This window comes from Ambystoma mexicanum, chromosome 1p (assembly GCF_040938575.1).
Source record: "Ambystoma mexicanum isolate Mex_15411 chromosome 1p, UKY_AmexF1_1, whole genome shotgun sequence".
Classification (NCBI taxonomy): Eukaryota; Metazoa; Chordata; class Amphibia; order Caudata; family Ambystomatidae; genus Ambystoma; species Ambystoma mexicanum.
Window position 1 is genome coordinate 1,166,861,178 of NC_090921.1, and position 23,858 is coordinate 1,166,885,035.

At 48.7% G+C, this 23,858-nt stretch overlaps 1 protein-coding gene across 4 annotated transcripts in view; it reads left to right on the forward strand.

Moving 5' to 3' along the window:
- KMT2B (lysine methyltransferase 2B) overlaps positions 1–23,858 on the forward strand; it is a 1,990,704-nt gene that overhangs the window by 1,155,848 nt on the left and 810,998 nt on the right. For all 4 annotated transcript variants that reach the window (XM_069604859.1, XM_069604860.1, XM_069604861.1 and 1 more), the window contains one exon: positions 21,005–21,126. In XM_069604859.1, the coding sequence (XP_069460960.1) occupies positions 21,005–21,126 (122 nt within the window). The remainder of the gene's footprint in view (positions 1–21,004; positions 21,127–23,858) is intronic.

A 23,858-nucleotide genomic window follows, 5' to 3' on the forward strand; every position in this document is an offset into this window, starting at 1 on the left:
AGCTGTGGCTGAGCAGTCAGACCTCTCTCAAGAAGAGTTAGGCAGTATATAGAGTATACACAATAGGGCTAAAAATACAGTAGCACAAGCAAACACTGACCAGAGCTTTGGTATAAAAGTATATAATTATTTATTTAAAAACACACTTATTAAAAATACACTGGCACTAATATGTCAAGCAAGTTCAAACAATCATTAGAAGTATATACACCTCCCTGATTCCGACAAGTCTTCGGAAAAGAACACCACTTATTATCAACACAGAGGTGAGCGCTTAACCAAGATGGCACTCCAATAATTTGTTTAAAAAGGGAGAGAAAGGGCAGAGTATGGAAATAACTCAATACCAACACGTTTTAGTACCCACAGATAGTTAGAAAAGGCAGGGTCTACTGTAGAGCAAAAAGATCATAGGCCAGGCCCACTCTTGGAGAGAGCAAGGCGTAATGTGCCCAAGATCACACAGTTGAAGTACACTTTAAAAGTCTTTGCAGATAGTTCAAAAAGGAGTTGGATCAGTTCAGAAAAGTTAGTTAACAGGTCTGAAGGCCAACCCAGTTGGAAGGTCAAGGATTTACGGGACACCTTGGACGGTCCGTTGCAAGGGAGGCCAGGCGGGACACAGTACCTTAAAGTGGTGAGAAAGCTCCAGCGGGGGCAGTTGTTCCTGGCAGCGGGTTCAAGTCAGTGCTTCGTCCAGGGGAAGAGGGGATCTCGACATGGAGGAAAGCTGGAGGTCGTTGCACTACCAGGGAAGAAACCAGCCACAGAGTTTCCCGGTTAAAAGGTACTACCCTTTTATTCGCGGTATTGGTGAAGCGTGGCTATCTGGCCACCGGGGTGCTTGGCACGGGCGATTCGACCACGAGACGATCCAGGAAGGCGAAAAAGGCGAACTGGTTAACCCCACCAGCTCAAAGGAAGAAGACTCTCCTGGAAGAAGATCTTCTCTGTCGTTGGGAAGTGGTGAGTTCGGTTCAGCAGGGCTCCACCGGTGGTGTCATCATTGCAGGTCAGCTCAGTTTCTCCCTCTTCGGATTCTTTAGGTCCTGTGGCGACTTCTGAAGTTCCAGTCCCCAAAACCCTGCTTACCCCCATTCATCAGTCCTAGCTGTCACTCGAACATGCTAAATCCACTGGGCCAATCACACAACAGTGCGACTTGAGCTGCCGAGGCAACTCAGTTCAGGGTGCCTATTTCATTCCCCCTCACCCACACCACACACATCCTGTAGACCCAGACAGAGTGGCACCACTTTTGGAGGCTTCTGTGCAGAAGCCCGCCAAAAGTGGAACAAAGGGCTCGACTTGGGTTGGAGTTACAGAGGCGAACACAAACGCCATTTTAAAACCGAGTCCTGGCAATAAGACCTAACCGGGGAATAAATATTAAATAAATAACCCGGCGGTATCTTTAACTTTGCACCAAAAAAAGTGGTGCATTTAAAATGAATGGGAAAATCCCATAGGAAATATTCTGGTGGAATATTTTGCGTGGTAACCACTGCCACCAGCCAGAAACTCGATAAGGGGGAGACTGGACAGTGCCCCCTTGAAAAACAGACCCAGGGGCAATCAAATTACCCCTACCAGTACTTCCACAATATGATGGTTTGTGCTGGTTCTGTTCACAATTTAATACTAGTAAAGTCAATGGTGACTTTACATGCCCTGGGAGACAGAAGTCAGTCCCAGGGTATGGAGTCTATGTTTGGGGGTCCCTATGACACCCCTGTGTTACTGCACTGAGGGTGCTGTGTAACACACACATAAAAAATAGATGATACCCTATGGAGTAGAAAGAAAACCCCATAGCCCATAAGCACACAAAGAGTCAAAAGGCACTCAAATCATGCCTAAGAGTGGGAGAAAGAGTCTCACTCTTAGCAGGAGAAAAGAAAACACCAAAAATCCAGCAAAGCTGCTGGGGGGCTCACTAGGTTTGGAAAATTAGCCTTATATGAGAATTCTCCCTAACACCTGTCTAAACTAAGTCTGCCTTGTGTTATAGCTACCTTGAATAACATTGGATCATTCTTAAAGTGTAACACCGGGTTTTGCTTTCCCTGGTCTATTTTATACAGATTGTAGCTCTTTAAAAAAGTATATGGGTTTACTTACCTTGAGTTAGCTGTGTGCAATTACTTAATAAGTGGTTTTACTAACCTTGGTCTGTTTTGTGCCATCCTAAAATAAGTTGGAGAGTTACTGCTTACCTCAGTCTGTGTTCCACTGACCTGAAAAGCAACTGTAATAGTATATTACTAGATTAGGATTTACCTGCCCAGAATAGCTGTGTGCCATTGTTAAAAAGTGTTCTTTAGGTGTATTTGACCTTGGTCTGCCTGATGCAATCCTAAATTAGTGTAGTTATTGCTTACCTCAGTCTGTGTTCCACTGAGCTGAAAAGCAACTGTAATTTGAATATTGCACCAAAAGGTCTAACTCACCTAGTATAACTGTGTTATCCTGAATGTGGTTCTAGGTTTCTACTGTTCCTTGAATGAGTGTTCCACTATTCAGAAAAGTATACTTGCAGGCTGGGTTACTATGCGATTCCTTAAGTGAGTGTCACTGCACACCTGATAGGGTCTACTACCTTGTATTAGTGAAAGTAACTTATGTATTTACTCCCCATGTATAGGTGTGTCCTATACTAAATGTGTTTAATACAGTGTGACTTCCCTAGAAATACTGATAGTTTTCTAAACAAGGTTTATACTTTGGTCTCTGTACCTTCAAGCATTGTGTTGTGTTTTTATAATGTGTTTATGACTATGACCAAGTACCTACTCCCCAGGATTTACCTTGGCCTAACTTGTATTTATAACAAACCTTTATCTTTGTATAATACTTCTGGTTGTCAGTGTTTCTGTTGAACCCTTGGTATACTACAAGTTCTTTGTACCTTCCTAGAGCCCTCTCTCCTCCTAAAATACGCCTGGCTGCTTTGTCTACGCTACCATATACTCGGGTGTTAGCCTTATACTAAGAGTGGGGTCATGTACTGTCTCAGTTGAATAGTTTTACTAAGCCCTTAGTTGGACTTCAGACAAACTGTCATTTACGTTTAGAACTTTTTGGTTGAACTTATATTTTGTTTTGGATTTAAACATTTGTGCACCTTTACGATCCAGACACAATACCCCGTGCACCTTAGATTTAGTTTTAGAGTGTGAGGGCCAGAATAGGATTACTGACAACATATTTTGGACATCTTGACAAAGGACAGACCCATTCCTTTTGGTTGAGGCAGGGAAATGCCTCTTAGACTAGTGATAGTGAGGCATTTTCCCAATGTCTTTTGATTTATTAAGTCTTTCTTGCAAAACATCAGGTGTGTCTCATTCCTTGCTCCTCAGAGTACATTTACTACTGTTGTAGCCACTGCTTTGTGCCGCTACCCTGCATCGTTTTCCACTGAGAGTGTGCCGTGGGTCGGTAGTTTTAATCTAACTACAGGTCTGTTGCCACTACCTTTTGTCTTTTTACACAGGGATAGTGCGATAGCCCACTATTTGAATCAAGCTGTTGTTTTTAATCTAGCCACTGCTTTAAAGATACTGCTTTGTATCCTTTTCCATAGGTATTGTGCCATCGCCCTTTATTTTGGGTCTGGCTGTGTTTTGAATCTAGCTGCTGCTTTGTGCCACTACCTTGCATCTTTTCCCACAGGGCAGTGTTGTAGGATTGTATTTTGACTCTCGCTGCTGTCTGGTGCCGGTACCCTGCGTCCTTTCCACACAGGAATAGTTCTTTAGGCTTGCGTTTCAAAGCCTACTGTCAGGGAACCCCTGGTATGTATAGCACTCTATCTCAATGGAACGTAGCTGTATCTCGCCCGGCACCTGGCCACTCTTCCACATACATCTGCAGCTATTCAGTACCCGACTTCATAACGTGCATCATCTCTGCCATTAGAATACAGCAGAGTCTCGAGACAATAATTTGGTCCAGCTGGGCATGTAATCAGTCTTCTTGGGTATCACTACAAATTATCCCCACCAAAAATATTGCCGTATATATGGTCGTCTGGAACAGCCATGTGCGATATTTTTGGGGGGGGATAATTTTCGGGGTTTTTGGGTGCGGGGGTTGTGGGTGTGTCCCCCCACTCCTTTAAAAATAATGTGGGGGTGTCTCCTGCATGTTCTATGCCTTAATAACGCTGCAAAAATATGGCGATATGTTTGTACAATATGTATGGCGAAATGTTTGCGGGGATATCAACACATGGAACCTCTTGAATCTCCTACTCTCCTGACAGTATCTACTAGCCAGATCTCCATGGGTCACTAACAGAGACTTAGCCACCCTGCCTATATTCGTGCTGGCTAAAATGCATGCATTCTAAAAATCCTCCTTTCAATTGTCATACATCAGACTTCAGTCCTCCAAGGACATTCACCCCGCAGCACATGCTATACAATGCCATATTAAATAACATCAAAAGGCCAGCGTTGGATGCTTAACAAGTAGTGGGACCTTATCTATTTTTAGAAGAGAATTCAAAGGTCACTAGCCAGACAAAAGGGGTGATGAGGGAATGGTAACACTACCCTTTTAATTAATCCTATGTAAAATAAATTATTGTACAGATGGGTAAAAAGGTAAAATGTAATATTAAGCACTGAAAAGCAAATGTAAGTGTTTGCACTGCCTCCCGTCTTTCACTCCCTCTCGCCCTTTCGCTCTCGCCCTTTCGCTCTCGCCCTTTCGCCCTTTGGCACGCCCTCTCGCCCTCCCTTTGGCTCGCCCTCTCGCCCTCCCTTTGGCTCGCCCTCTCGCCCTCCCTTTGGCTCGCCCTCTCGCCCTCTCTTTGGCTCGCCCTCTCGCCCTCCCTTTGGCTCGCCCTCTCGCCCGCCCTTTGGCTCGCCCTCTCGCCCGCCCTCTCACTCGCCCTTTGGCTCGCCCGCCCATTCTCCCCAGTTAGAATACCCGGCACTTTATACTCCTTCAGACTGTCCGTACTGGGAAACTGTTTCTTTTTTGTCTTTTACTATTTACCTATTTTGGTAACTTTTCTAACGGTACACACAGCATCTTACAATGCAGTGTGTGGGGATACTTTTGTATCACCCTAGACATTTTACACTGGGATTTTTGGTTATTTGTAAATGTGCCTAGGAATAGCTGGTGGCAACAATTACATTTTTAAAATGTTTGCATTTATTTTAGTTTGCGCATTCGTGTTTGCTGCGTCTGGCAACTAACTAGTGAGTGTCCTAAAATAGGCGTGCCGCTTGTTCTTTGGGTCTTCTTCCTGCCTTCTCAGTTCAGGAATTCCATTGTATGGTCATATGTCGGGTAAAGCTGCTGTTTTGGCGGGCTAGTGCATGCCATGGGTGTATGGACCCAGTAAGTGGGCAGTGATTGTCTGTTCCGAATCCACATACTTGTGCCAGTATGTCTGTTGTGCATGCATGAGTCATCCCAATAGTGGTCCCTGATTGCACCACTGCTGGTGTTCATGAGTGGTGCAGATCCTTGCTATTGCAGGGTTGAGTGTGATCACTCGCATGAATTTAGGATAAGAAGAGAAGTCCTGCAGCCGTGTAGGCAGATCAGAAGAGGAGCCAAGTATCCTGTGTTGCTGTGCAGATGGCAGAGGTCCAGAGGATGACTCCTGAAGAGGCCTGACAACCATTCTTGCTACCTGATCTCAGAAGACCATTCCTTGTGCTTTCGATCCTTTGGACTGGTTGGACTAACCAGTCTTCACGCTCCCTCACGTTACTGGAGCCTTCAGAAGTGTCTCTGGACCACCCGCTCTTTTTTGTGCTACTGTGCTGGAAGCATCGCCGTTCTGCGTTATGGTCTATATTTAAAGGTTTCTCCAACTAGTTCTACAAGTTGCCATCCTGCAAAGTTTGTGTCCCATCAACGGCTTCTGTTCTGGAAGGCTTCCTTGGTTTGTGACTGGTGAGACGCCTGCTGTCGCCCATGTGCAGTGACTGGTGCTGGAACCGGCTGACCCCCGTCCGATAGTGTCCTGAAGAGCCCTGCATCGGTGCCTGCTGCATTTCTTTGCTGCAAAGGGTTGCACTCAGCTCCTGGGAACGTCTGTGCACCAGAAGCTCCAGGGCGTCTTCTACTGGATGCAACAGTGGGAAAACCTACCTCAAGCGACCCCCATTCGTCCTGCCAAGTCCTTTGGGAAAATCAGAGTATGGGCAGTGAGTAGTCACAATATTTACTGGTGCCTTTATCTCTATTATAACATTTGTGAAGAACTTTGATTTATGTTCTATTCCATTGATTTTAAGCGTTTGTTGAAAAATGTTAGGGAGAATTCTCAGACATGTGCTAATTCCCTTCTACCTTAGAGACCCCAAGCTCTTTTGCTGGACTCTAGGACTTTTAATTTTTATCCTGGAGGGAGTGAGACCTTTTTCCCACTCTCTCGTATTTTTCATTGATTTGAACACTGTTTATTTTGGTTTTGGAGTCTGACAAGGCATCATATTTTTACATTGTGACACACTGCCCCTTCAGTGCAGTGGCACAGGGAAGTATTTTAGACTTCCAAAAGGTTTAAATAACTTCTCTTGGTTAAACTTCTGTTTCCAAGAGCAGTGAATTGAAATTGACTTTACTTACATTTGTAACGTTCTAGACGCAGCACACACTATCTTAAAATAGGGTGCTGGAAGGGTTACTTGCATCCCCTTTGTCTAGTTTCTCATTAAACATTTTTATGTTACCCCTTCTACAATTAATGGCAGGTGGCAGTGCTTTACTTTTTCCTATTATTGTGTGTTTCTACCGCGGGCTGCAAGTGCAGCTTCACTAAAGCACCCATGGATGCACATTTTGGCAAAATGACCCCGGTCGTCTTTTTTCACCATTTCTTGTTGGAAAGGTCCTTTTTTAGATTTACTCTGCATGCCAAACCAGGTTTCGTGCCATTGTTAATTTTGTTTTTGGTGGGGTTCACCAGTGAAGCCCGCCTCGGCCTCCAGCGTGTCTGGCAGGGCAGGAAGTGAGGGAGGTGCCCGAAACTCCCTGCAGCTTAATCCCCTTGGTTACAGGAATGCAACCAAAGGTGATTGGCTGCCACCCTGCTGTGTGTGTGACAGCTAGGCTGCGAAATAATGGGAGAAACCTGCATAAAAGGCGAGGTCTTTTGCTTGGAAGGCAGGGTCGACCAATGGACTAAGGAATCCGAAGAAGAACATGGAAGAGATGCTTGCTGCAACTCCTGGACGGTTGGTTTGCCCGGTGAAGCCATGCTGCACTGCTGAAGCTCCGTATTCGCCTCAACTAGAGAAGCCTTGCAAAGGATGACTTCTCCCCTTGGGTTGTTGGGACCAATCGACCCCAAGACTAGCTCATCTGGAAATCCTCTGAGCTGGCTCTACTTCCATTGCTGCTGCAGGAACCGATTGCCAAGGAGAGGAACACCAGAATAGTGTCGCCTTTAAGTCGGACCCATGCTCCAGGAAGATCCTCCGGACTCACATGAAGCAGGACTGACCAAGCCTGAGCCACCCCAACAGAGTGCTGGACCCCAGATGCGAGGAAAGTCCATAAGGTATCCGAGAACCGCGGTGGTGCTATTCGTGAGAAGCTGAAACCGCGAAGTGCTGCTGATCTGAAGTTTGCCCATTGCAGCCGCCGACCTTCAAACTGTAGTGCAGGAGTCCCCAGACGTGTCCTCTCTTGTCCTCATGCCTGAGGCCCAGGAACAACAAGATCTGCCATACTACAACTGGAACAGAAGCTATCTGGAATCAATTTCTTCAGACCTAAGATACTGTAAACTAAGGGCTCTTGTTGTCTAGCCTTGTTAGCTCTCATGTGAGCCTTGCCCTGGTTGCTTTTTGCAGAGTTGCTTGCAGCTTTGCCCCTCACAAGCCTCCCAGCTTGTGGCCCAACAGTGATTTCATTTTCTACAAAGATTTCTAAAACATTGTGCAAGACTTTAAAATTGCCTTCAAGAAGTGCCCAGCTCCCCTAGACTTTGTTCAATTGACATTGGATGTCCTGGCTCCCTAAAAGACTCTAATAACCTGACTTTGTGCTTTAACTATCCCTCCAAAAAGGCACACATTCTATAGCTTGTGTAGCTGGGAAAGGGTTAATCTGCATTGCATTCGGGGGTTCAAAAGTACTTGCCTGCTTAAGAATATTTGTTAACCATGGTTTTATTCCCTAACCCTTTCTTTTGACACCAAAATCAGTATTGCTCTACATGTGCCAGTGATATATCAATGTCCACAGTGTCTTAGTTATTTAAGTCACCTCAGGGTGTAGGAATTATCTGTGTGCCATCCCAAATGGGTATCTACTGATACTGTGTATTTTGAAGTATATTTTTGTGTTACATATATTGCTCGCTTCTAAGGAAGGCTTATTCAACTGACTGTTAAATTAATAAATAATTGTTTAATCAAGAAACCTTGAGTGTAAGTTTTTATTTGGATACTTGTCACTGTGAAACTCTGTTACAACCCTACAGCTCACATTGACCCCTCTTGAGATGAGCCTGGCTGCTCACTCACTCTACCAACTTGTCTAGTACATGCAAATACCAACGGTTGCGTTAACTATTGCCAAGAGGACAAGGCTGGTTCAGTCGCTCACAGGGTACTGCATACAATTGTCCCTAACAAAAAAGATGCTCTATAAGCTAGGAAAAGCACTCTAGCTGTAAATCCCTTTCAAAGAACCCTGGAGCAAGCTTCACACCCACAGGGACATTTCATAAAGTTGTCCCTACTTCTGTAGGAATTTTGTGAACGTTTGGGCATAAGGCCCACTCAACTTCGGGTTGGACTCATAAAGTTAGGCTTCTACTCCTGTGGATGGTTATACAATTGCCCAACTACTTCCCTTCCCTTTCAGGTGTATGGGTTAAATGTATGCATTGTATTAACTGTGACCGCATATATGTTTTATATTGGAGTGTTGTGTCATATTACCTGCTTGATTCATTTTTATAGTGTGTGTTGGGCCTACAATGAATTGAGTATTTTGTCCTTAGCTGTCTAAGAAGAATCATTGCGTATTGCACTGAGTGGACTCATTGTGGCCCTCTGGCCCCCCTCTCACCTCTCCTAAGACTTAGCCTTGACCACTCTTCCATGCTTACCTTGATTAGTTTGGCTAAACTCAGTTTCTCCCACAGGGACGTCATTTCACCAAAATGCTTGGGGTAGCGGAAGTGACATTGCACGACCCTTGACCTCTGGCATCAAAGGAAGTGATGTCATTTGACCCCACCCTGAAGTTACATCACAGGAAGTGATGGAACACTACCTTTCACCACTCAACAAAACAGGAAGTTGCATCACATGGCATTGTTCCTATGCACACTGAAAAATATGGTTACAATATCACTGTTTTGTGATATACATTCCATACAAGAATGGATCACCATATGTATTGTTAATATCAGTGCGTATAGGCCCATATTACCACATTACTGCGAATGCAAGCAGACGACCAATGCCAAATAATAATGTGTTATTATATAGTAGTTACATATACATACAATATCACCCAACCTGTGTTGGTACTCATTTACCAACCTCAGAAGGATGAAAGGCTGAGTTGGCCTCGCCAGGATTAAAACCTGCAACCTGCAGATCACACACACATCTCAGCAGCGTGCGCTCAACACACTGATCGATCTTACCGGCTATAGCTATCTTTCCGGCTATAGTAAAATGAGCAATTGCATGTCTGGTCTCAAAGTCAGAAAGCAAAGTACACTTGGTAGTGGATACAATTAAACTGGTAACTGAGATTTAACATCGGACCAGTACATCTGGAGGTCTGGTGCAAAGTTGAACACATGTCAAGACTGCGTGGATCTACTTTTCAGGCTTCAGAGAATGGCAAAATACATACCATTGGGAGGGTTCATGACTGTGAATTAAAGAATTTAGAGTAGCACAGGGAAAGTAGCACACTCAGACTGCATCCCCTACTCTGGGCACTCGTTAACTTATTCATGCAAACAAACATCTTGAATAGCATGCCATGGAGAGAGGAAAGCTGCATTCTCCAGCATGGGGTCTGGCATGGATTCACATGCTCATGAATATTCCCCGTCGTCAGGCTGGGAATCCTCGGTAAAGAAAAAATCAGTATCAGTTTTGTTTCTGATCTGTCTTTCCTAGTAGTAACCAATCACTGATCTCTGCGTCATACTGACCACAGCCAATGACTGCCCTCTACCTAAGCCCTGCCTCCGGCAGCCATCTTCAGATTTTTACCGCACATTCAAGTGTTGGGAGTCCTCGTGCTTAGCTCTTGAGCTTTTACTGCGTGTTTCGCGCTTTTTTCAGGGGAACTTTCACATTTTTTCGGTTAATCGAGCCTCAAGCTCCACCCTTTCTACTCCCGTTAACGGCTACCCGTTGCGGGATTTTCCTACGCCCCTCAAGGGTGAAGATTTCGTCGAATCAACTTCTTGTAGGATTCCAGAAGATTTGCGGCCTACTTCGAGATGGCCCAGGATGCGAGTTCGTCACCCGGACCCAAGCTGTTTGCAGCTGCCCTGGATGCGGGCTGCAGAATGTGTTTAAGGAAGACGAACATTCGCGATGCCACTACTGTCTTCATGGGGACAAGACTCATGTAGAGAAGGACTGCCAGTTCTGCAAGAACTTGTCGGAGCGGACCATGAGGGACCGTCGATCCCGTCTCGCAAGCTGGTTGGAGAAGGGCTCGACGGGTGAGAAGAAGAAAGGGTCAGAGCGGGCTTCTAAGTCCTGTGCGGGCGCCCCGGCGACGGGGGCCCAACACCAGGCCATGCTCTGGGAGCGCCGAAAGGTCGGGCTCTTCGGTCGCCAGGCAGGGCGCACCTTCCCCGGCACCGTCAACCACGAGCCAACGCTCCGGTTCGGGGAAGAGGAAGTCCGAAACCCCGGGTAAGCTTCGGGAGAAGCCCCGTTCGATCTCGGAAGAGGGGGAGTGAGGCATCGCCCCTCCCCCGAAGGAGAGGGCCCGGGACGCACCTAAGGTGGTGAAGGCCCCTACCCAGCAGGCGAAGGCCTCTATCGAGGCTATCGCGGCGACTCTGGCCAAGCCGGCAGAGACACCGCCAGCGGAGACCGCCTCCGGGACTAGAGTTTCCCTGCCGCCAAGGAGGGAATCCTCTTTTCAGCCCATCGTCGTGGCCGCCATGATGGAAGAAGCGAGGGGGGGCACGGTGCCCTCCTCGAGCTTGGAGTCAGCCTCGGAGGAGGAACTGACCGAGGCCGTGAGGAACCTCGAAGTCCAATTCGAGAAGGTTCGATCCCGTCAGGAAGATCCTCGGGATATAACCGAGGAAGACGACGATGGTGAGGAAGAGCGGCCTTCCCTTCCGGCGCAGCCGGATCCTAGGCCTCAGGATGGCTCGGCGGCCATTTTGTCTGCCATCCAGTCCTTATGCTCTGAGATAAGGACGAGATTCCCATGGCCCAGGCTGGAGGACCCGCAACCTGGCCCGTCGGGAAGTCCTCAGAACAAACGACGGAGGACCCAACCCTCTCCTCCGCTCGCCCCCGTGAGGCCTACAGTTCCCTCCTCGCCCTCCCACGAGTCGGGAGATGATGGTGCGTTGGGCTCGACGACAGGTTCTGAGGGCGACGACGACGGAACGGGTCTCCCGTCTCCCGGACCTCGCCGCCCGACGAGATTGGCTCATTCCACGCCATGATCGCCAGGGCGTCCGAATTGTTCAAGCTCTGCCCGGAGGAGCAGAAAAAGGAAGGTTTCCTCTATCAGCGCCGCCCAAGAGGAAGACGGTCATTGCGGTGCCCCTTATCGATGACATCTGGGAGGAGGGCCTGTCGGTTCTCAAGAACCCCTCCACGGCACCAGCCAAACGGGACCGGTACGAGAAGAAGTACCGGGTCCCCGAAACCGCTCCCCTGTGCCTCAGGGCCCAGCCAACACCAGACTCGGTCGTCTCGGCAGTGGCGAAGAAGAAAGCGGCGGGGTCAGGAGCCTCGACGTCGAATTCCCCGCCGGACGGCGAGGGAAAGAAGTTGGACGCCATGGGGCGGCGTGTCATTTCGGCGGCGACGACGATCAAAGCGGCCAACGCCCTGGCGATCGTGGCCCTTTACGACAGGGAGCTCTGGTTTAAGCTGGCCCCCATATTGGACTTCCTGCCGGACGACAAGAGGTCCGAGGCTCTGGAAATACTGCAAGAGGGCGAGGTGGCGTCGAACCACGCCATAACGGTGGCAACCGATATTGCCGATACCGGGTTCCGCCAGCTGGGCAACGGTGTTTGCCTACGACGATGGAGCTGGCTCCGGGCGACCGACTTCCGTCAGGACGTCCAGACCAGTGTGTTGGACATGCCGTTCGACGGCAGCAACTTGTTCGGGAAGGCGGTGGACGAATCCCTCCAAGCCATAAAAACAGACACGGAGATGGCCCGCGCCCTAGGAGCCCTTCAGCAACGACGGCCCTTTCGGAGCTCCGGAGGCAGACCGGGTGCCTCCAAGGGATCCAGCGGTGGCTCATCGTCCTACCGCCAGGCGGCACGCTCCTCGTCTCAGGAGGCCTACAGGGGTCGCGGCAAGCAGGGAGCGCCTCGTCGGCAAGGTGGCCAGGGCGGCAAGGCCACCACCTTGAAGCAGGACTGAACCGGCCGTGGTCTCGGGCCCCCACTGAAGCACCCCGGTGGGAGGCCGGCTGACGAACTTAGTCGGCGTGTGGAAGTTCATCTCCACCGACCGTTGGGTGCTGGATACCCTGGCAAGAGGAGACACTATCGAGTTCCTGAATGAAGTGCCCTCACGTTCCACCTGTGGCCAGGAAGGAAAATCACGTCCCGCAACTGCTGTTGGAAGTACGGGCGATGCTCAGGAAAGGGGCCATCGAGCTTGTCCCGAAGAGGCTCCGGGGCTCTGGGGTATACTCAAGGTACTTCCTCGTCAGGAAGAAGACGGGCGGCTTGCGCCCCATCCTGGACCTTCTTCGTTTGAACAAATACATCAGATCACAAAAGTTCAGGATGGTCACCCTCCAGCACGTACTGGGACAGCTGGAAGAAGGCGACTTTCTATCGTTGTTGGACCTGGAGGATGCATACTTCCACGTTCCCATCCTCAAAAGTCACCGAAAGTTCCTCAGGTTCATTGTCCAGGGATGCCACTACCAATTCAGAGCACTGCCGTTCGGATTGAAGTCGGCCCCTAGGGTCTTTACCAAGTGCCTACCACCAGTGGCGGCGCGGCTGCGCCTGCAGTGGATTCACGTCTACCCCTACCTGGACGACTGGCTCATCCGCTCAAGGACGAGGGAACTCGCCATCGAACACACTGCGAGGACCATCCAGCTACTCACAGACCTGGGATTCGCCATAAACTACCCAAAGTCCCATCTGGTGCCGTCGCAGGTGGCCCTGTTTCTGGGAGCGAAGCTCGATACAGTGAGGCGCCTGGCGGCCCCGTCGGAAGAACGGACGAAGACCATTCTAGGCAAAGTGCAGCGCCTGCTTGCCACGGACGTGGCCAGGGTGAGGTCCATCAAATCCCTCCTGGGGATGATGTCCTCTTGCATCTACCTGGTGCACCTCTGCAGGCTACGGATGCGCCCTCTTCAAGAATTTCTCGACGCCCGTTGGATGCAGGCGACGGGCACCTTCGAAGACAGGGTCCCCCTCAACGAGGTGTTCCGGCGGGCGATTCAGTGGTGGGGCGTTCGAGCGCAACTCACGGCGGGCAAGGACTTTCAGACACCGGCGTACCTGGAGACGGTGACGACGGACGCCTCCCTTGAAGGTTGGGGCGCCCACACCGGAGATCTCCACGCAAGAGGCCTCTGGCTCCCGGAGGAGAGGCTCCTGCACATCAACGTCCTGGAACTCCGAGCCGTGTTCTGGGCTCTCAAATCATTCCTCCCGTCGCTCAAGGGCAAGGTGGTGCGGATCTTCACGGACAACACCACGACAATGTTTTACATACGGAAGCAGGGAGGCACCAGATCCCCAGCCCTATCCAAGGAGGCGCAGGATCTGTGGCACTGGGCGGTCGCCCAGGGGATGTTCCTGGTTCCCTTCCACCTGGCAGGAGAAAGAAACCCCATCGCCGACTCGCTCAGCAGGGAGCTGCGCGCGTGTCACGAGTGGGAACTGCGCCAGGATCAGGTGGATCAACTCTTCCGACGAAGGGGCAAACCCCAAAACGACCTGTTCGCAACGGCGACGAACTCGAAGTGCAAGAGGTTCGCCAGCAGGTTTCCCCAGCCGAGAAGCATGGGCGATGCGTTCTCGTTCCCCTGGGACGGCCTATACCTGTATGCGTTCCCTCCGTTGCCGTTGCTGCTTCGACTCATCAGCCAGCTCAAGAGGTCCCGGTGCAGGATGATCCTCGTCGCACCGGCGTGGCCGAGGCAGATCTGGTTCCCGGACCTTCTGGACTGGTCAACGTCCCCTCCCATCAAGCTGTCGGCGGACGCAGACCTTCTCTCCATAGAAGGAGGCGCCATCTTCCACCACGACCCGGCGTCGCTGAACCTGCAGGCTTGGCTCCTGCAGCGCTAGAGTTTGGAGGCTACGATATACCGGCCGATTGCAGAGAGGTTCTTGCAAAGGCCAGGGCGTCCTCGACTCTCAAATGCTACGGTCATAAGTGGAAGAGGTTCTCTATCTGGTGCCGAGCACAGAAGATCAACCCCCTACGGATTACGGCCCCTCAAGTGCTGCCGTACCTGCTATCGCTGGCAAAGGCTGGGCTAGCCCATGCCTCCATTAAGATTCATCTGGTGGCGATCTCCAGATATACCAGAACCACGGGACGGACGTCCCTGTGGTCCCATCGGCTGGTGAAAGAGTTTATGAAAGGACTGTTTCGGTCGTTCCCGCCGGTGAAGGCCCCGGCGTGGGAACTTAACGTGGTGCTGACCAGGCTCATGGGGCCCCCATTCGAGCCGATCCACTCCGCACCGATGAAGTTTGTGTCGTGGAAGACTGCGTTCCTGGTGGCCATTACCTCCGCATGACGAGTGAGAGAGATCCAGGCCCTATCCTGCAAGGCACCGTACTTGACTTTCCATGCCTTGAGGGTGGTGCTTAGGACGCACCCCTCCTTTATGCCCAAGGTTCCGTCGGACTTCCATCTTAACGAGCCCTTGGTGTTACCTGTTTTCTTCCCGTCTCCTTCGTCGCCGGCCGAGAGGACTTTGCACTCGCTGGATGTGGCTAGAGCGCTGAAGTTCTACGTGAACCGCACGAAGAGTTTCCGGAGGACATCACAGCTGTTCGTGAACTTTGGACCTGTGAATCAAGGGAAGGCTCTATCGAAGTCTTCTATTTCCAGATGGCTCTCCGGCTGCATCATGCACTGTCACCGGTTGGCTAACCGACCGCTGCCAGGCCGTCCGAGAGCCCATTCGACCAGAGCGATCGCTGCTACTACGGCGTTCTTATCTGGTGTGTCCCTGCTGGACATCTGCAGGGCTGCTACGTGGAGGTCGACGCACACCTTCACGAGATTCTACTGCGTCGATCGGGATTCCAGGGAGGAGTCCAGGGTCGGCCAAGCAGTGCTGCGCAACCTGTTCGCTTAAGGTGAGCCTGGTGAGGAGGTAAGAGATGCTTAATGTTGAGTGTTTTGGTATTGCTTAATGTTGAGCCTTTTACCACCCCCCGTGGTTGTGTATGTGTGTACTGCTATTTAATCTTATATTCATGAGCATGTGAATCCATGCCAGACCCCATGCTGGAGAAGGAACAAGTTACTTACCTGTAACTGTTCTCCAGCATGGGTCTGGCATGGATTCACATGCGAACCCTCCCGCCTACCCCTCTGCGGCTCTTCACTTGGTCATACTGCCATTTCACGTGGTACCAAATCTGAAGATGGCTGCCAGAAGCGGGGCTTAGGTAGAGGGCAGTCATTGGCTGTGGTCAGTATGACGCAGAGATCAGTGATTAGTTACTTCTAGGAAAGACAGATCAGAAACGAAACTGATACTGATTTTTTCTTTACCGAGGATTCCCAGCCTGACGACGGGGAATATTCATGAGCATGTGAATCCATGCCAGACCCATGCTGGAGAACAACAGTTACAGGTAAGTAACTTGTTCCTTACAAAACAGCATTAATTCTGGCACAATGAAATCAAGGGCCACTTTGTGCTATAGTCCAACATTTCTGCACTATACACGAGCTTTTACGTACAAGGATTTGGTCAAGTGACCGAGGACACAGAGATGCAATTGTCTTGATCGTACCAGACAACGGCAGAAAAAAACATGCTATAATTTTCAAAAAGCAAAATATGTAAATGGATGCTTATTCTTCTCTAAAAACATTTTGGAAGTTTGTGTCTGCATTGTGAATTTGAGGAGTATAAGAACAGACTAATTCAGTGACTCGCCCCCTGAAGTGTGCCTGAAATAAACCTTTAATGAGAGTAGAAATTATTGTATAGAATTGCAGAAAGACAAATTGTTGTTCCTATTCTTTCTTATCCTGTTTTTAAGTGGCCTGAACAATAAAGCCAGCCACTGCAGAAACAAAGAGCCAAATGGCATTGGCCACAGCCCAGGAGCTTCAATTGAAATGTTTGTTTATTTTTTTAATTTTTTTTAGGGTTAGCAAGGTAGACCACAGGGATAGCAAGGTCTAAATGATGTCCCTAGTTGCCTATGTTCAGTTTAACTATGGTGGTCTCCCAAAACCTGTCCACCAGGCCAGATTTTAGAAATCCATCTCAAGTCATCTTTGGGTTCCTGGAGTTCCCCACCAAAGACTGGATTTTTAGTACTTGCCTGTAAATTATTAGAAGGTTTAGTATTATACATCACTGCAGTTTTGCCCATATAGATGTGTTTGGACACTGGATCTAAACTTGGATATTGTTTCCAGCTATATCTAGGAGTGCATGGACACTACTCGTCTCTGGTGTGAGAAGTCTGTTTTTCCTATCTTTTGGTAGCTCCTTTGGCCATTGTTTAAATGTGTTTAACACCATCATTCCCTCTAGATGCACACTTAAAGCCTCAGCTGAATGTAACCTGTTTTGCTGTACTCATGTATGTTGGCATTGTTGGTTCTGAACTTGACTGTGTTGATGCACCTTACTGATATCTAGTGACTCCCTTGGCATTATAGCATACTGAGTGTATCTCCAGATACAGGTCATGTATTTTGCTTTAGGGGTGGGAGGGGTCTGCCTACGCACTTACTATTTTTTCTATACATATACTGCTTTAGTGCATACAACTAAAGAACTTATTTGAACTTTGATGTATGTGTAAATATACATACTCTTACGTCCCGTCCCCTTTCCTTCATTCTGCATGGGCGTTCCTTCCAAGGGACGGGAGACAAAACCCTTTTCATCAGACAAAACCTTTTTCCCCTTTAAATTTAGAGGCGCGACGCCCAGGGAGCATGCGCGGCCCAGACTCCGCCCTCCGGCGCCACACCTCAGTCCCCTTTTTTCCGTGTCGACGGGAACGGACTGAATTCACCAGCGCTCATGGGTTTGGCTTCGGCCATGTAATTCCATGTGCAGATACCTCTGTCTTTTTATCATTCAGGTACTCTGTCCTCGGGCGTCGTGCCCCTCCCCGGCGCATGTCGACTTCCACAGGGTTCAGCAGGTGTCCATCCTGCAACGGTTTCTTCCCAACTTCAGACCCCCAAGCCCTCTGCCTACGTTGCCTTGGCCCAGACCACGGTTGGCAAGCTTGTTCAGCGTGTGGCTCATTGTCCTCTAAAGCGCTGAAGAGCAGACTAGCCAGGTGGAGGGAGCTCTTCCAGAAGTCGCCTCCAGAGGACCTCAAGAAATTCGTGAAACTTCGAACCGAGCCCAAGGTAGGGCCGATATTCTCCATTGCACCCCACAAAGCAGACTCCTTCCCAGGGACTCTCCCGTGCGGGAGGGACCGGTCAGGTTCTTCTACCAGCACGTGCACCGAGGCTGCTGCAGCTACCGGCCTCCGGAAGCGGTTCACCACTCTTCCCATGCCCTTATGAACACACTGCACGATCTGGGCTTCTCGCTCAATCTCAAGAAGTCGCAGCTGCTACCTATGCAGACTCTGACATTCTTGGGCCTCATCTGGGACACGTGCTCCGAGAAGGTATTTCCGTCAAAGGACAAGATCTCAGCCATCCAGACGGCCACCACCCACTTCCTCAGCAGACAAGTGACCTCGGCATGGTAGTACCAACATCTCCTGGGTCTACTGGCAGCGGTCCTATTAGCCGTCCCGCACACAAGACTAAAGATGAGGAGGATTCAGCTGCACTTCGTGGCCTTATGGAACCAGGAGCGGGGCTCTCAATCCGAGATGATCAACGTTCCTCCATCTCTCCACCCAGACCTAACTTGGTGGTCCAGAGACTGCAACCTTCGGACAGGCAAGCCCTTCCGGCCGCCCACTGTGCAGGCCACTATCACCACGGATTCCTCGCTGGAGGGCTGAGGAGCCACCCCGGGGTGATCTCTCGGTCCACAGCACCTGGACTCAACAGGAGCAGGAATACCACATCAATTGGCTAGAGCTGAACGCCATCTGGCTAGCGTTCAGGGCATTCCTACCACTTCTCAGGGGCAAGGTTGTTCTCATCCAGACAGCCAACGCGACCAGTATTTACTATGTCAACATGCAGGGAGGCACCAGATCCCCTCCTCTGTGCAGACTGGCAATCAGCATGTGGGAGTGGGCCCTGGAAAACGACATCTACCTCACGGCAGTCCACCTCCCGGGGGAATCCGACCTGGAAGCAGACAGGCTTAGACAATTACGAGTGGCAGCTAAACAACCTCATTATTCAGGAGATTTTCAACAGTTGTGGTCATCCCCAGGTGGATCTCTTTGCCACCTGGCATAACAAGAAGTGCCCTCAGTTTGCTTCCTGGCAGGGACAGGGCCACAGCTCCCTGGGTGACGCATTTCACCTCCGGTGGAACGGCATGAAGGCCTACGCCTTTCCGCCCACGCTGCTGATTCACAGAGTAATTTGTAAAATCAAGGCGTCTCGCCAACTCCACATCATCCTAATAGCTCCATGGTGTCCGGCCAGGCCATGGTTTCCGGAGCTGCTCAGCCTCTTGGAGATGCCCCTGATTCACCTCCCGACAGGCCCAGCACATCATCTGTCACAACAGGGGGTAGAGTCATCCACCCCGCACCACAGAAACTAGCCCTCACATCATGGTACCTGAGCAGGTAACGCTGCGGCACCTCAGCCTCTCACAGGCTAATCTGGAGATCATAGAGGGCACTAGGAGCAAGGCTACCAGGGCCCAGTACAAAAGCAAATGGACCAGATTCTACCACTGAGCAGACGCCAAAGAAATCGATCCCCTGGCGTGCACTTTGGACGATGTGCTCTCCTCCTTGGTGCACCTTGCCCATTCTTGCGTGCAGGTTGACACCTGCCGTACTTACCTCGCAGCCATCAGAGCTTACAGGAACTCGAAGGGGGGCATCTTCTCCTGCTCCAATCCTATCGTCAAGAAACTTCTGACGGGTCTCGCAAGGCACTGCCCGCCCGTCAAGAGGCCGCACCCTGTGTGGGACCTTAACATAGTCTTGGGTGCCCTGGCACACAAACCGTTCGAGCCAATGGCGACCGTGGACATCAGGCTGGTCACCATCAAGACGGCCTTACTAGTCGGCCTCGGCTTGTAGGGTCAGCGAAATCTAGGCGCTGGTCACCTGGGAACCATATACTAACTTACACAAGGACAAAGTAGTGTTGTGTACACACCCATCATTTCTGCCCAAGGTGCCATCGGCGTTCCACTTGAACGAGGAAATAGTCCTTCCTATGTTTTTTCCCAATCCCAAGAACGAAACACAAAGTATTGCACTGCCTGGATGTCAGGCGTACCCTGAAATTTTACTTGGACAGAACCAAGGGCTTCCGCAAATCGGACGCCCTGTTTGTCACTTTCGGAGGCTCAAGACCAGGCTATCGGGCCTCCAAGGCTTCCATTTCCCACTTGATGGTCCATCAGAGAAGCGCATGAGGGCCAGCACAAGCCGCTCCCGGCCAACATGCATGCCCACGCAGTCAGGGCCAAGGCAACTTCCATCGCATTAAGCTTGGCGGCCACTTGGGCCACTCCCTCGGCTTTCTGCAAGCATTACTATTTGGATGCCGGCTCTAGATCTGATGCAGCTTTCGGACAGGCGGTTCTCAGGAACCTATTTGCTTAAGGAGGGTCTCCTCTCCACCCTGGGGCTACATTCAGTTGTCATCGCCCATGCAGTATGAAGGAAAGGGGACGGGACGTAAGAGTAATTATAAGTTACTCACCGTAGTGACTAACATACTCTTAGTCCCTAGTCCACTTTCCTCCATACATCCCACCAGCCTCCCCCCTAATACTGGTGTCATTAGGCAATGTTAAATCTATTGTCGACGCGTCAATGGGGACTGAGGTGTGGCGGCAGTGTCAGGGCAGCGCATGCTCCTTGGGCAGCACCCCTGCGCGCCTCTAAATTTGAAGGGGAAGGTTTTTACTGGTGAAAAAGATTCCGTCTCCCGTCCGTTGGAAGGGTCGCCCATGCAGTCTGGAGGAAAGGGGACTAAGGACTAAGAGTACGTTAGTCACTACTGTAACTCATAATATAATGTGCATTGTTTTCTGTGTAGTATCCCCCTTTTGTGTATTCTTTTGATATTAACAGTATCTGTCCCGCTGCCTTCTTTCCTGTCGAGTGAATCTGCACTGCTCTGCAATTGGTATCCGTGGAGAGTTTGGTCTACCTTTTTGTTTACAGCTATTGGAAACAAATCAGGCAAACATCTGATATCCCTCCAAAACCTACTTAAAACAGTGCTTCTCCTATTTAGTGGTGTTGTTTTTTTACTCTGGCAATGCTGTTATTCTGTTAATATGTTTAATTGGAAAGGTGTGGTCTTTGGTTTAGATGATTTTTCTGTCCTGATACTTGAGCAACCTTTTGGGGTCTTCCCCAGCCTCTTGTATGTATGTGCATTGTTGAATCTTCTTAAAATAGATGGATAATCTCTACAAATTCCAAGTTTGATTAACCTTCCTGCATTTGTCTTGATTGCTTTAGTGGGATGCTGCCCAATGCTGTGCTTCCTCCTTCATCTGATCATATTTATGCTCAGTGCCGCGAGCGAGAAGAGCTGCACCCAATTCAAAATGGTTTACCAGGAGGAAAGAGCCCCTCTCCAGGTAATTGTCATAAGTAGTCGCTCATATCCCACCACAGTGTATCTTCAATATCCCAGCGAGAAATTAGTCTTTGCCAGTAAAGCCATGGAGAAAGGTGCCTTTCTAGCCAAAGATGACCCTCCTTGGCAAGAAAGGAATGCCACTAGAGTCTTCAGCACTGCTGCCCTTGTTTTGATGTCTTCTGTCCATTATGGCTTTCGTGCTCTTTCTGAAAAAAGCAATTCCCCAGCAATTCAAGTTAGTGTAACAAAAAGTTACATGAGAAGAGGGATAAGGACTTACTATGTAACCCCCCAGCACTCCACATAAGGTGGTGTATGCTGGAGCCACAAAAGAGGTAAGAAAGATAAGTCATCTTACTATTCTTGGGAACAGTAGTTCACACAAGAAAATGTATTTAAACATTCAGAGAAGTCCAAGGGAATTCTCAGTTGCACTGCACAAAAGATGCTGGGTGTCACTATGCAAAAAACCAGATGACTGTGGAGTCTACCAGACTCCATTAAACAGTAAGAAACCAAATATCCTAGTCAGAAAAACACACAAGGGATTGGGGGAAAAAGTCCCACGTACTCTGGAGTAAAAATTAAAAATCCCTGAGACAGAAATGAACATTCTCCCGAGCACTGCCTACCTGTTTTGCCCTCAAATCTGACCCACAGACGCTCATAACTATATGGACGTGGACGTCTGAAGTGTTCGGCCTCTGTGAAAATAATTGCAAGTAATTACCTGATCTATGGTTGTTTTGTTTGATCCAATTTTAACAAACAGAATTCTGAAAGTTATTACAAAAGTTGTACTTCCCTTTGAATTGCATACTGCCATGTTAAAAGTATTACACATTGTTTCACTTACTGTGAAAAATGCATTTTCTTCTGTTACTTTTTGTGTTATAGTACTTACCTTTCTGAAGAATTACTTAGTGTATATTTAAAATATAAAATTCTTTTTATTTAACTTGAGGTCTGGTGCTTATGATTCTGCTTAGAATCACATTCTGTGAATATAGTCCAACATCTAGTCGTAATCGCCGAGTTTTGCATCTTTTTTTCTAAGATCAAAAAGACGTCAACATTGGTGTGACTGTAACATTATCCCTAAAGTGACTTGTTGTGCACCCAAAATCTTTCACGGGTCGAGGTCCCACATATTATTTTTCTCTGCCTATCTAGTTGGTTGCACAAATGCAGAGCTTGTAAGAGTTAATATTGCTTGATCTATCCTTAAGCGATTCACCCTTACCTTCTCCACGACTGCTTTGACGGCTACTCAACGCCTGAATCTGCCTCATAGACGATCCTTCTACCGACGACTCGGCTGCTGATTTTCACGTGTACTTGGGGGCCCCCTGCCCCAGTCTTACAGTAGGGAGAGTGGGGCCCTGTTATTATTGAATTTCTCTTGAGAATGACTCTTCCTTGCCTCTCTTCTTCTCTTCAGTCTGGCTGCCTTTTCTCTCTGCTATGGGGCTGCCTTTTCTCTCTGCTATTTTTTTTTTTTTTGTTTTTTTTTTTTTGTTGGTTAAGTATAGTTAAACCTTAAACATTACATCCTTATTCCTTTAGTAAAAACATTATTCCTTTGTTAAAACTTCCTTAGTTCCAATTGTCATCGGGCAATAATTGCCCAATCATTGTCCTAGTCTCTCCGTTATCTTATGATCCACTGCTCCATTAATTCAAGATTTAGGCAATCAAGGTAATTCGATACTTAAGTATCTAGGACTACTCGTAACGTTCTCTTACAGATCAGATCCTTACACCTCCTGATTCAAGTTCAACATTTCAACAAATTTCAATGCATCGAGAGTTTTGCCAATTTTTTCCACAGTGAGGATTCTTTCCCAATAGTTTTCTTCCGTCTCCTCGGTGATATTCATTATGTAGCTTCCCATATAGATCTCTCTTTTGCATTTTAAAGCTGGGCAAATTAACATAACATGTCTTATCGTTTCCAGTTGGTCCTTCCGTTTACAGAACCGACAATATGCAGCTGTTCTGTCAATTTGTCTTCTTTTCCATTTCACTTCTCTGCTATTCCAAATATTGAGTCTGCAACGCAGCAGCAAGTCCCGGTAATGCTCAGTTGGAAATTTCAACAGATATGGCGGTAAGATGTTCAAGCCTTTTTTTTCCCAGATGATGTTATAACATAGATTTCTTCTCAGTCTTTGTTTCTGGGTTTCCTCCCAATCTTTTTCCTGAATAACTCTTTTTGCTTTGTCCGGGTTATTCTTTAGGGTATCCTCCTCAAGATTTACTTGCTCTAACTGAGCCTTACATCTGCTTTTCCAATCATTAAGCATTTTGTCTTCATTCAGGATGTTCGTCTGGGCTAGAATTTCAAATGGTTTTGGTGGTATATCCAGAATGCACTTTCTATACAATGATAGGGTTTTCCAAAGTACGACAGAGTTTATTGATTGGAGTCTGAGCTCAGTTCTAATGAGCTCCACTGGTAATGAGGTTGGTAGGCGCAAAATTTTACGCCAAAAATACGCTTCACAGAGATTCCAAACCTCCCATCTAAGGGCTAAGAGTGCTTCCGTGCCATAAGTGATGACCGCCACCACTTTTTGCTTGTAGAAAGTTACAATCGGAGTTAAAGAAAACTTCCCATATCTGCGATGTAAGCAAATCCCTTGATTTGTCAGAGCCACTAGTTTTTCCCGGATCAGAGAGTAGTGCGCCTGTTCGTTGCAGTTTTTGTTCATCATTATCCCCAGGTAG